The following is a 14137-nucleotide window of genomic DNA, read 5'->3' as shown; positions in this document are numbered from 1 at the left end:
TATCTGTAGAGAAAGAGGCAGTGTCAGGGAAAGCACTGATTCAGGGAACCGGCCTGGGGATCTCGCATCCATGTGAGAAGGAGGGAGAGCAAACTTCCACCCCGTTCTGCCAGTCGGCAGCAGGGACAGCCACCATGTCACCCACCTCCCTCGCATCGGGTGCATGCACTTGCTGTTTTATTTTATTTTTGGTTCAAGAAAGAAGCACCGTGTCCAATCTTCCTCTGAACCCCGGGCTGCCATCGTCACCACCACCCCTCATCCCCTCTCCTGGCAGGCAGCTTCTAATTAAAATGGCAAGAGAGCTCAGCCCCCTTCCTCTAAGGAGGGAGCTGGGCTTGGGGGTGTGGGGGTGGGGAGGCGCCGAGGTTGTGCTGGGATTCCTGCTATTCTGATCTCAAAACGGCAGCAAAATGGATTCTATATGGGTGATGTCTTAGTCAATACAATGAGACGGCGGCGATCGTCCGAGGCGATCCACGGGAAGGGAAAGCGAAGCTGTGGGCCCTGGGGGTAGGGGATGCTGGAGGGCTGGGAGGTGTTCCACAAAGGACTGACCACAGACACGGGGGAGGGGGGGGGAAATCACACATTCTGGGGAGTTCCGGGCTGATGGCGGGGAGGGGTGGGGGGTGGCAGGGAGAGGAGGAGGAAGGTGAACAGAAAACACATCCCCTTCCACCTGCCTAAGTTCAGCCATAAAACTGAAATGTCACCGCCTCCAAGTCGGAAAACCCAGGCAGGGCTAAGTTCTACCCATAAATAAAGGTGAGTGGCAGACTGGCGTTTAGGAGGGCGCCAAGGGGGGGAGGGGGAGGGGGAGGGGGGAGGGGGCGCCGTGGCGTGGACTGGACCCTCCCCTCCCCCCTGGATCGGCGGGCTCGGCAGGCGGCCACAGCCAGGCTCGGGCCGGCGAACGCCAGGGCCCCGTGTCTTCATCCAGGTGATTCTTCCTTGCGAAAATAAATACATGAGAATAAATAAAGAATTCAGTCGGGCCTCGCGCCTTCGCTGGGGGACGAACGCCCCGGGCGTGTGCCCGCGCGCGCACCATCTGCACACACATCGACATAATGCACACATGCACACACATGCACACGCGCGCGCGCGCGCCCTTCCTTCAATGCTCTTGCATGTGTGAAGATGGTACTGACGTGAAGCTCCGCGAGCTCCCGGACCCACGGCCACAGCCACCGGAGCCCGAGCCCGCCCCGCGCAGCCCCGGTCCCCGGGGCGCTCCCCCGCACCAACCCCCCGATCGAATCCACACGCAGATTCCCCGCGGCGGATCCTTCCGACGCCCCCCCCCGCCCGCTCGCCCCCACGCGGACCGCGGCACAGCCCTCGGAGAACGCGTCCCGCTCACCCTCAGAGCCGAGAGATCGATTTCATCCAGGCTGCGAGCCGGCGAGTCGCTGGCCATGTCTACTTCTTCGCCGGGGAAGCGGACCCGCACCGCCCCGAAGCTTCTCCCGCGGCAGTTCGCCCTCGGTCTACTCGGCGGGCGTCCTCATGCGGGGGTCGCGCGCCAGCGGCCCCGGGCCCAGCCTCCCCGCCGCCCACCCCGGCCCGGGAGTCGGATCGCGATCCTCTGCGCGCCTCGGATCCTCCCGTGGAGCACGGAGCCCAGCCTGCGCGGACGTCCACGCCCGGAGCCGCGCGCCCGGAGCCGGCGAGCGTGCGGGCTGCGCGCCCTGGTCGGCTAAGGGCGCCGGGGCTGCGAGGGCGTATTTAACTGGGACATGCTCCTCGCCCGAGCGCGGATGGCGGCCGCACCGGCTGTTCTAATGAGACACATCAACTCCTCCACTCAGCTGGGGAGGCTGGGGGCGGAGAACACGCAGAGCTGTCCATCACCGCTTCCTGGGCGGAGGGGGGAGGAAGCCAGGGCGGCGGGGGCGGGGCCGCGGGCGGGGCGGGGCCGCGGCGGGGGTGGGGCCCGCGGCGGGGGCGGGGCCTCGCGTCTGGGCCCCGCCCCTCTGCACCAGCGCGCAGGGGCGGGGCGCGCACGCTCTCCGCCCGGGCTCCCGCAGGCTGCGCGGAGCCTCCCCGCGCTCCTCGCCGGCGCCCGAGCTCCGTCGTTGTGTGTCCCACGCATGCACTGCACCAAAAATGGCCTTTCGGCCGCACCTTCGCACAGTGCAAACGCGGTAGGGCTGGGAGGAGGGAAAAAGACACTGAAGACGAACCCTGCGACACCCGTTGTCCCCTCACCCCCATTAACTCTTTGCAGATCGGCATGAGGCGTGTCGCCGCCACCGGTGCTTATAAGGCCTGGACCCGGGCGCGGGGCGGGGCGCCGGCCCTCCACCCCCCCATCCCCGCCCCGGGTGCCGCACGCCCGCCGTCCGGCACAGCAGGACCCGGCGATCGGAGCTTCGTCCGCACGTGGCCACACCCAGCACCTGCTCGGGCCGCAGCGCCCCACGGAAGCGACCGAGTGGGCACGAGCAGCTGGACTTGGGGGTGCTTCAGGGAACCCCCGGTGGGCGCCGGGGACCCCCACCTTTCTCTCTGTCTCGGAAGGCGGCACCCAGGCGCTGACCCGCCCCTAGGATGGGCAGAGTTGGGCTGGCCGGTGAAAAAGAGGAGAACAGTTTCTCGACGCCCCGTGTCCAGGCTGGTGTGACCGTGGCAATGACATTCGGAGACCAGGAGTGTGAAATCACCTCCCCACGCCCCGCAGAGCCCTTTCCCTCCCGCCTTGGCCACGGGAAATAGGGAGAAAACGCGAAAAGCCAACCAGGTCTGATGAGCCACAGGGTCAGAAGAGACCTGGGGCGTGTATTGAGGGCCTGGGCGCTGTCCTGGGGTGTTCTTGCCCCAAGCTGGCTCTCTACCACTTGAGCCACAGCTCCACTTCTGGCTTATTTTGCTGGTTCGTTGGTGGTTAGACTCTCACAGACATTCCTCCCTGGGCTGGCTTTGAACTGCCATCCTCAGATCTCAGCCTTCCGAGTAGCTAGGATTACAGATGTGAGCCGCTGGTGTTGGATTATAGGGAAAATATTTGCAGTGCACGTATCTGACAAAAAAAATTAATGTCTAGAATATATAAGGAATATCTTTTGTTTGTAATACTCAGGGATTACACCCATGTAAAAGCTATGTATTCTGAACAGGCAAATACTACATGAACAGACAAAACAAAACAACTTGATTTTAATAAAAATTAAAAGTGAACTCTGTCCTGCTCCGAAAGCATCTATGCCTCTCTGCTAAGATGAGCGTTTACATGACCAAGTTTATTGAGGATGTTTTAAATTTACATATTTTTAAGTTTATATAATTTATATTAATATCTTTAATAATATATATTTATATTCAATTTTAGTAGTATGTCCTAAATGTGTAATCGGTAAGTAGTTGTACAAAGGAGGTGCCATTTAACAAAGCAGTTTGTGAATACAATGCATCTTGATCAGTGCCACCCTTTTGTGGCTATTTCCCATCTCTTCCACTCCCATGATAAAAGTTAATTTTCTTTTTTTTTTGTGCCAGTACTGAAACTTGAAACCAGAACCTCACACTCTTCTTTGTTTTCTTTTTCAGTTCAAAGCTGGCACCCTACCACTTGAGCCATACCTCCACTTCCTGATTTAAAAAGCAAGTGGTAATAATCCTCTTCAGAAGAAAGCTCTGGAATGACTGGGTGTGGGTGGAGGCAGTTAGTTCATCCACTACTTTCAAACAACATCCCATGTTTTCTGGTTTTGTGAATAATGCTGTGTTGTCTGATAGCCATTGTGGATCATGTAGGGCTTTACACGCCCCAATTTGGAACTTGAACAATCTCCCATAGGTCATGAATGTCAAGTTCCAGCTGTTGTTTGGTTTTTTAAATGCTTATTAATATTTTTCTGTAAACCAGCACTTTTAATCTGGACACCAGTGGCTTGTAATACTAGCTACTCAGGAGGCTGAGAGCTGAGAGTCGCAATTGGAAGCCAGCCCACCCAGGAAAGCTCTTTAAACTCTACATTTCCAATTAACCCGCAGAATAAGTCACAAATAGAGCTGTGGCTAAATTGGTAGAGCACCAGCTTTGAACAAAAAAGCTAAGAGACAGTGCCCAGGGCCTGAGTTCAAGCCCCAGGAAAGGGGGGAGGGAAAAAGAAAGGGAGAGGGAGAGAGGAGAGGGGGGAGGTGGAGAAAGAAGTAGAGAGCAGCAAATGTCAGGGAAGACATTCAAGCCTTGACCACAGGGAAGTTTTCCTCTTGGCATCATGTGAAGGATTGAGATAGCTGATTCTATGATGCTTGTAAAGTCCACAGAAGAATTTGGAATAGCACTTAATAGACGGAATAGTTATGAAGGGAACTGGAAAAAATATGGATCTGGGAGGAAGGCTGCAGTTCAGCTTCCGAACAGGGAAGAAGAAGAGAAGAACTGAATGGCAAGACACAGAAGACCTTCCAATGGCCTTGCCTATTTATTATTATTTTAAATTCTCAAGCAATTATTGCTAAGTGTTTGGAATGGTTAAATCTGGATGGATGATTATGGGTATTCACGATATCACTCTTTATATATCTGAGATATTTTTTAATTTTTAAAATGTTTGTAAAAGATAGGATCCCAATGGAAGTTATCTTCTCCTTTTTATGGTCAATGTTCTTTAACAGCAAATCTGTATCAACTGAAATCACACTATGGAACTCAGAAACACCACTTCTGGAATTCCTCAAAGTATACTACATAGTACAAATCTATAGGCATGGCAGGAAATAATTTTTATGTATTATATGTAAAACCTTTTACTAACTTAGTTATACAGAAGAGGATTTCACTGTTACATTTCCACACATGTTTACAGTATATTCCAGTCAAACATCCCCTGGAATATACTGTAAAAAAAGTAACTATCTCTATACTGTAAAAAAAGTAACTATCTCTATATTTATTTGGTGTTCAAGACAGTACTTTGCCTTGAACTCAGGGTCTCAAGCCTTTACTGGGCTTTTTCACTAAAGATTGGTGCTCTACTTCTTGAGCTACATTTCCACTTCTGTTTTCTGGTTGTTGTTTCTTTTTGGGTTTTTTTTCTTTTCATGGTTAATTGGAGATAAGAGTCTCACAGATTTTTCTGCCCAGTTAAATTTCAAACGTCAATCCTCAGATATTAGCCTCCTCAATATCAGACAGTATTACATGTGGAATCCAGTATGAGACTAGATTACATGTGGAACCCCAAACCAAAACTATATATAGGTGAACGAAGGATGAGAGCTACAGCAGGTTTAGGATCAGAGCTAGTAGCCACAGGAGCTGGCAGTTTCATTGTGGTGACTAATTCAACAAATATATAGATGATCCTGTGCAAGACCATTACTAAGCCTTGAAGATGAAACTTCGGTGAAGACGAAGACCTTGGTTTTCATTGATGTAGTGGTAAGCTTGGAATCAAATAGTCCATGATAAGATTATGTTGGATGCTTGGTGAAAACTGATGTGAAGAAAAGTCAGCAGGACAATGAGTCTGAGCTGTGGACAGGACTAACATAATCCTCTGAGTAGGTGCTTGGGTGAGTGAGGCAGGGAGCTGAGCAGTTTAGTGGAGAAGTACCACTATAGCTCATACAGAAGAAGAATTATCTATGTCCTTTGTCCTGCAGCATAACCTTCCCAGGTTCCCTCCCACCCCAGTCAGCCAAGGAGAGCTGATAAGCAGAACTGACACACAGGTAAGTAAATGAGTGTTCCAAGCACCAACACGAATGGATAACCTAGAGTGAGCAATAGAGAGAGAGACCAGTTTCCATCAACAAACACAATCAATAGTGGCAATTCATACAGCAAAAGAAATCTCAAAATGTGCATTTTTATTCTTAGAGGGATAATACACACATTAGACAACAGGTTATTATACAAACAAAGTAGTGCTGAGCACTGGTGGCTCACTCCTGTAATCCTAGCTACTCAGGAGGCTGAGATCTGAGGATCAAGGTTCATAGCTAACGTGGGCTGGAAAGCCAGTGAACCTATTCCTTCCACTTAACTAGCAAAAAGCTAGAAGTGGAGTTGTGGCTCACGCAGTAGAGTGCCAGCTTTAAGTAAAAGTGCCAAGTGAGACATGAAGCCCTGAGCTCAAGCCCCAGGACTAGCAACAACAGCAACAACAACAAAAACAACAATAATTATAATGTAGCAGGCATAAGCAAAACCTATCAGAATAGAGATAAATATTTAAATTTCCTTATTTAAAAAGCAAGTGCTTAGAGCATGTAAAACCAAAGCTAAACATCTCTAGCAACCTCAGAGTAGATATGCCTTTCCAATATCTCAGGCCACACTGATGAAGTGTGACCAGACCATCAAACTTTAGTTTAATACACTTTCCCAAAAGTTTGATACTTTCCCCCATTACCACATTATCAGATGATATTAGATCTCAGTATTCATGAAATAGATCGATATCACTACATAATTCATAATTCTTAGATTTTCTGTACTACATGACTTTTGTTCCTTGTTGTACTTAAACTTAGTCCTAGGGGCCCAACCAGAAATGGTCAGCATCCTAAATAACTCTTTGACTTCCTATTGTCTTATGACTCATTCTATTCTCACTGTTTTCTGGTCATCTTTTCTGTCATTGCCACCATTTTGTGTCTTTCAGATACCACATCTGTCTATTGGTAACATTCTTCATTGTTTTCCCAGTTTCCCTACTACTTTTTCTCCTTTTTTTCTTTTGTAATAATAATCTGGGAAAAGCAGAGTCAATGGAGTTAGACTATAAGAGGCTAAATCTCAAAACAGAAAAAGAAGAATGGAGTGCAGGCAATATGGCTCAAGTAGTAGAGTGCTTGCTAAAGCCTAATAATCTACACACAAACACAAATACATACAGAAATACAGTTGTTTTATTACTTTTGTATTTTATTTCCTGTAGACATAGATAGATAGATAGATAGATAGATAGATAGATAGATAGATAGATAGATAGAATAGATTTTTTTTAAAAAATCCAGATCGATGGATAGATTTAAAAAATCAAGTTGCTCATGGAATAATATTACTAAGTAGCCACACCTCTTGTGTAGTAAATGAGTTTGGAGAAATTTTCTTAATTATCTAACACCACTGAAGTCTAAAGACAAACACAAACACTTTATCTAAAATACCAGTATCACACTTTCTCTAAATACAGAAAACTATTTTTACTAAAGATTTGGCAAGCCCTTTCAAAACATCTTTTTCTTTTTTTTCTGTTTTCGTTCTTTGAGAATTTCCTCACAATAAGTATGCATAGAAAGTTTAACAGGCATCTGCAATTCTACAATACTGATTATAAAAGATCATTCACCTCCTTAAGTCCTAAAGCAGTTATGAATGTAATTATAATTGAGTCAAATAATGGGATATTTGGCTTATTTTTGCACACCCTTTTCTTAGGACACTAACCTAGCGTCTTTTTTTTTGGGGGGGGGGTCCGGACGTGAGGCCTGAACTCTGGGCCTGGGCGTTGTCCCTCAGCTCTTCAGCTCAAGGCTAGCGCTCTACCACTTGAGCCACAGCGCCACTTCTGGCTTTTTGCTTTTTGCTTATGTGGTGCTGAGGAATCGAACCCAGGGCCTCTGGCTTGCAAGGCAAGCGCTCTACCACTGAGCCACCTTCCCAGCCCCTGACCTAGTGTCTTATGATACCTCACATTCCACATGTGTCTCACCAATGAGCAAGCACACTATAACATTAAGGACAAAAGGATAGTGATTCTATCTCCCAGGGCCTGTTCAGATAGTATCAACGCTGCTGGTACCTTCTTATAAGTACTTTTCTACAAAACCATGTCCTGTTTAATTTTACAAAGTTTCCCTTACTGCACAATCTGTTCAGAGAGAATAATGCTCCATCTTCTCCCTCCCCACAGGATTGGAACACCACAACCCCACAGATTAGCCAGAGATGGGAGAAAGGGAGGGAGCGCCACTGAATCTGAGAAGTCACAGGCTAGACAGAAACTTGAAAGTCACACTTTATAAGCTGGAAGGGACCAGATCCAGCCTCCTCATTTTATAGATAAGGGAACCAAGGTCCAGAGATACGATGATCCAAAGTCAACACAGGAAAGCACCCAAACACTGAAGGCATTGTACTTGAAAAAAAAAATCAAGGCTGTATTTATAGTTATTGTTTTTCCCATAAGCTATGTCCATTACACTAACACAGTACGTCCCAGACAATTAAAGTCCAATCACTTGTGCTTTTTATCTTAAGGAAATTGCAAAGTACACAACCAATCATATTTCCCTTCACCTATGGGCTGCCTGGCAGCTCTGCACTAAACGAGTTGGTTTACCATGTCCATAGCAGTGCCTGTGTGTGTGGCAGCTCCCAAAATGGAGCAAAGCTTTGCTGAATGAGTTCTCAAAGCCAAAGACCTAACCCAGGGAAGGAAGAGAGGAATTGTTCCCAGCCATTAGCCCAAGAGCAAGATAGAGATTTATCACACACTTATCACTCTGTGCCACGAAGGAGTGAATGTTAAGGTGCACAGTGGAATGTCCTTTTCTTCTCTTGCAGCACTTAAGAAATTACATTGTCATTGTGTTCTATCAGAGAGCTGCTGATTACAAAACTCTCTCTTTTTTTTAATTTTTGGTTCAGCTCTGGTGCCCAGATAATGTCTGCCACATTAAATGTTGTTAGTAAGTTAGCATTTGAATAAAAGTGCTTTTTTTAAAAAAAAAATCAGTACATCGGGGCTGGGAAGGTGGCTCAGTGGTAGAGCGCTTGCCTTGCATGCATGAGGCCCTGAGTTCGATTCCTCAGCACCACATAAGCAGAAAAAGCTGGAAGTGGTGCTGTGGCTCAAGTGGTAGAGCGCTAGCCTTGAACTGAAGAGCTGAGGGACAGTGCCCAGGCCCAGAGTTCAGGCCCCACGACCAACAAAATAAATAAATAATCGGTAAATCATAAACTCTGTGAAATTTTTCACTCTGTGAAATTTGAGTCTTTTAAGGCTTTAACATTTTAAGATTCAGGTGGCTCATGCCTGTAATCCTAGCTACTCAGGAGGCTGAGATCTAAGAATCATGGTTCGAAGCCAGCCTCAGGCAGGAAAAAAGTTCATGAGACTTTTATTTCTAATTCAGAAGCAAAGTTGTGGCTCAAGTGCAAGCGTGCCAGCCTTGAGCAAAAATGCTAAGGGACAGTGCCTAGGCCTTGATTTCTAGATCCAGTACTATCAGCACGTATGAGTGTGTGAGCGCGCGCACACACACACACACACATACACACACACACACACACACACACAGAGTTAATGTTTATATGCGTGATTTTGCAAAATTTATTGATTCTAGCAATAAACCAAGCATCCCATTGTTAAAACTATGTCCAAAACTTAGTCATAAAAACCAGTTGTAGGACTGCATTTCTCATTATTTCCCAAAGCCTAAATTCATTCACTCATAGCCACAGTCATCCATCAAAAAGATGTCTAGAATAGAAGGATCTTTAAGGAAGTCTCTCATTTCTGACCAAAGCTCCATTTCTGAAAGTGTAGTCCATGAAACACTTCCAACAAACAGAAGGACAAGACTTGAGTCACATGTTAATTCTAGAATTTTGGGGAATGGGTCTCAGGTATCTTCTTTTTGAGGCCAGCATCCTCTCTGGGGTCTTTTTCCTAATTCCCAAGTATTTATTGAGAGCCTGGGCTGAGTAAGCCAGGGCCTGCTTGGTTAGCCTGAATAAATATTAGAAGTAATGGGAGTAGATGATATCTCTGCAAGAGACAAAATCCAATCTTACAAGCAAACATAATGCAAGGCAGGTGAAATGCCCATGGAAGAGCTGAAAGGTGGAAGGGATCAAGACAAAGTTCAGATTGTGCTGGAAAAAGAAAAATCCTAAAGCTGCTGAACTAGAAGTTCATGATTTTTCTAGATAGTGTTGGAAGTTCTCAGTAGTGAAGAAAACCCTGAAGAATTGCTTAGGTTTTATCTTCCATGCAGACACATAGGGTGGAAATAGCCTGATTGTGCCATTATAAAACTTTTTCAAACGAACAGAACCAGACCAAAGACTCCTTGTGTTGAACAATGCAATGGCTGAGCGTTGGAATTCTCTCTCTACCAAATTCATATGTTGAATGTGGACCCCCCAGGGTGACAGCTTTAGTAGTAAGTACTTCAGAGGAAGTGAAGATTCCATGAATGGGATTCAGGCCTTGTACAAGACTGCAGATAGGAGTTACTCCTTTCCAGTGCATGAAGACACAGCAGAAAGGTGCCCTGATCCTCTTGGTGAGACACTTGAGCTTACTAAATGAAATTTGTGGCCAGACACCCGTGGCTCATACCTGTAATCCTAGCTACTTAGGAGGCTGAGATGTTAGGATCATAGTTCTAAAGCATCCCAGACAGGAAAGTCTAGGAGACTGTTATCTCCAATTAACCAGCAAAAAGCCAGAAGTAGAGGTGTGGATCAACTAGTAGAGTGTTAGTGCTAAGGAGAAAAAGCTAAGCAAGAGCTGGAGGTCTTGAGGTCAAGTCTAAAACCACACACACACACACACACACACACACACACACACACACACACACACACACACACACACCTGCCATTAGCATGCCATTAGGCTTACTATTGAAAACCCTCTACCATGCTTTCATTCTTGTCAGACTATGTAAAAAATAACTATCTGATTTCTTGTCCTTGGGCTAAATATTTTAATATGCATCTCAGAACAGAGGGAGAAGGTTACATGCGGGCTGGGCCTGGAGATGTGCTTCCAGAGCAGATCCAGAACAGGGGAGGAAGGCCACAGCATTAGCATGGAGAACCTAACCAACAGCAGACACTGCCATACACACCAGTGATCAGGCCAGAGTCCACAGTGACGGCTCATGTTCTTTGTGCACACACCCATTTCGAGGAGCAAGGAGTGCCCTCATGAAATGAGTGAACTGTGTACTCACCCAGCTTGTATCCACTTTGCTTCATTGTGACAAATTACAAATGTTCCAGAGTAAAGTAAAATGCTCAGAATGGAGAAACTAGGCATGGAGAATGGAGGAAACTTCCTCCTCCTCCTCCTCCCCCTCCTCCTCCTCCTCCTCCCCCTCCTCTTCCCCCTCCTCCTCCTCTCCCTCCTCTTCCTCCTCCTCCTTCTCCTCCTTCTTCTCCCCCTCCTCCTCCTCCTTCTCCTCCTCCTCCTCCCTCACTTTTCCTCCTCCCCCTCCTCCTCCTCCTCCCCCTTCCTCCTCCTCCTCCTCCCCCTCCTCCTCCTCCTTCTCCTTCTCCTCCTCCTCCTCTTCTTCTTCTTCTCTCTCCTTCCTTTCTTCTCCCTCCTTTCCTTTCCCCTCTCCTCCTTTCTTCCTCTTTCTTTCTTTCTTTCTTTCTTTCTTTCTCCTTCCTTCCTTCCTTCCTTTCTTTCTCCTTCCTTCCTTCCTTCCTTCCTTCCTTCCTTCCTTCCTCCCTTTCTTTCCTTTCTTGTGCTGATACTGGGACTTGAACTCAGGGCCTCATGCTCTCACTTGTCTTTTTCACTCAAGGCTGAAGCTCTGCCTCTTGAGCTATACCTCCATTTCCAGCTTCTCACTAGTTAATTAGATATGAGAGTGTCTCACGCATTTCTTCCCCAGGCTGGCTTTGAACCTCGATCCTCAGATCTCAGCCTGCTGAGTGGCTAGGATTACAGGTGTGAGCTACAGACACACTGCCTGGGCAGTAGGTTCTTAATATGAACTTGTGAAGCTGCAAAAATGTTTGAAGACCACTATGTGTCACTTACCCCCTCCCCTCCTTCCCCCCCCCACTCCCCTGCCACTTTGCACATCTGCCATAGGATTAGAATGATAGTGCCTGCTTTTCTGTGATGAGAAGGTACAGGAGAAACAGCTACCTCAGCTGTCAGGCATTATTCAACTAGAAGTATTGGGGTAATTACTCTATGGCAGTGACAGTGCCTTTTTCTCCTTAAAACACACTACTGCAATCAACCCACAACCCTGGCAGCATCTTCCCCACACTTGAGGTAGCATGCCAGCTTTCGAATAGCTCTCAGGCGGTAGCTGAGATTTTGAAAGCTCTATTTAAAGGGTGATGTCTGAATGCATTTTTTGACTGTTTAATTATTAATACACTATTAACTGCATAATTGGATTCCAAGCTGCCACGAATGCATCTTCTCAAATTTCTTTGCATCGATCCCACTTCCATTTAAGATTGTGTGCCTAATTTAGAGCTTGTGAGAAATTTCAGAGATGATTATTAGATTGATAATGAAAAACATTATTATGTCTTCTAGTTGGGAGCAAACCCTTAATATGTTGGATTTTGAGAGTCCTTCTATCTCTCAGTTGTCAAGTTGCTGGAACCAAATTGGACTTAGAGGCTCAATGGAGTTCACAGAGGAATGACCACGGTGTTTGCTAAAGTATTTGCACAGCCTAGCACCCAAACCAAAGGAAAAGCCAAGCCGACCTGCGGGTAGATAAAAATTACTTTCATAACTGACATGCAACTGGCTCTTCATGTCCACTATTGGTCTCTCATCCCTGTGTTCAAACAAATGCAAGTTGAAAATACTGGAGAGGAAAAAATGTGTCTGAACTAATTGTACACAGACATCTTGTTCTTTCATTATTCCCCTAACAATACAACATCACAATGACTTTTTCATACCGTTAACATCCTATCGTGTATCTGCAGTATCTAGAGAAGATTTAAAGGTTACAGCATGTACTAGCCCCATTCGCACATTGTAACAAAATACCCCAGAAAGCAAGTTAAGGGAGGAAGGATTTACTTCTAGTCCAAGGTTAGTTACTTGGTGCCGTAGGCAAGGCAGCACATCCAGGCACAGATAGGAGAGGAGAAGACAATGTACCCTTCAAGGTCAAGTCTTCTGTGACCTACCTCTTCCAGTTAGGCCCTATTTCCTAGTTTCAACCATCTCCTAATAATGCCAAAACTCTTCAATGATTGGATCCACCAGCTGGGGACCAAGACTTTAACACACAAGCTTTTGTATTTTTGTGGGGACACTACCCAATCAAACCACAATACCAGAGGATGTGTGCAGCCTACACATTTCATGAACAGGGATGTGAGCATCTATAGATTTTTATCCAAATGCTCTCATGGAACCTAATCTTCCTCCATACCAAGGAAAAACTAGGTATTTTTCATTTCCAACTTTCAAAAAAAAACATTCAAGACACAATTTAACATGTTCTCCTATTCTTTTGGCATTTCATAAAAACAGTATCACTTTCATTTCTGAGTCATCACAACTTCCTGAGTAGCTCTTCTTTTTCTTTTTTAAAGCAAAGAGGCAAGCCTACCTTCTTGTCTACCCCTCCACTACAGTAAAAAAGTAAATTCTTTGGTAAGATTGCAAAGTAGAGGAAGTTTTATTATGGGTTCTTATTTGCTTGCTTGCTTGCTTGTTTCCTACCCTTTCCCTTCCTTCTGCCAGAAAACAGAATTCCCAGGCTTACCTGCTCTTTAAGTCTTAGGACTTTAATGAGATGCTTTAATGATGCTGTCTCCACACTACCCCTCTCTGAAGGAGTTAGAACCAAACTTATCTACTCTTCCTTATAAGCCAAGGCCCAGTCTTTCCCAGCTCCTGAAGCAGTGTGCTTCTGTAGGACCTCTCATTGTCCTGAGGTCATTGTCTCAAGTTCACATACTCCACCATTCATTTCCAGATTCTTTTCTGTCTTTTAGCATCTACCACACATGGCCCTGCAGCCACTTGTAAGTGGCTTGCCTGTCACCTTCACTATGGTGGGGATGGGCAGCTGTTTGTCACCACTTTCGCTTATCTCTGTAAATGCCATCCTTGGGCATTTACCCTTTCAAGATTTATTTTTGTCAGGACAGGTACTGGTGGGTCATGCCTATAATCCTACCTTCCTCATAGGCTGAGATTTGAAGATCATGGTTCAAAGCCAACTTCAGGCAGAAAAGTCTATGAGAATCTCATCTCCAATTAACCACCAAAAAGCCAGAAATGGAGCTGTGGTTCAAGGTGTCAAGCAAAAATACTAAGGGACAGTGCCAAGGCCCTGAGTTCAAGCCCCAAGTACCAGTGTTAGAAAAAAAAAGTACATAAAAATCAAAACAGAGTTGAAGTTGGAGATAAAGAAAATTAATTTTTGGATGATTTGCACTATT

At 46.2% G+C, this 14137-nt stretch overlaps 1 protein-coding gene across 7 annotated transcripts in view; it reads right to left on the bottom strand.

Moving 5' to 3' along the window:
* Tnik (TRAF2 and NCK interacting kinase) overlaps nt 1–1833 on the bottom strand; it is a 407835-nt gene extending 406002 nt beyond the window's left edge. For all 7 annotated transcript variants that reach the window (XM_069991889.1, XM_069991891.1, XM_069991890.1 and 4 more), the window contains exon 1: nt 1367–1833. In XM_069991889.1, the coding sequence (XP_069847990.1) occupies nt 1367–1423 (57 nt within the window). In that variant the 5' untranslated portion in view covers nt 1424–1833. The remainder of the gene's footprint in view (nt 1–1366) is intronic.
* Between the last annotated feature and the right edge of the window lie 12304 nt (nt 1834–14137).

Source organism: Dipodomys merriami, unplaced genomic scaffold, assembly GCF_024711535.1.
Source record: "Dipodomys merriami isolate MVZ:Mamm:240054 unplaced genomic scaffold, mDipMer1.0.p SCAF_40, whole genome shotgun sequence".
NCBI classification, from domain to species: Eukaryota; Metazoa; Chordata; class Mammalia; order Rodentia; family Heteromyidae; genus Dipodomys; species Dipodomys merriami.
The sequence above is the reverse complement of the archived record's forward strand: the minus strand, read 5'-3'. Positions and strand labels throughout refer to the sequence as shown.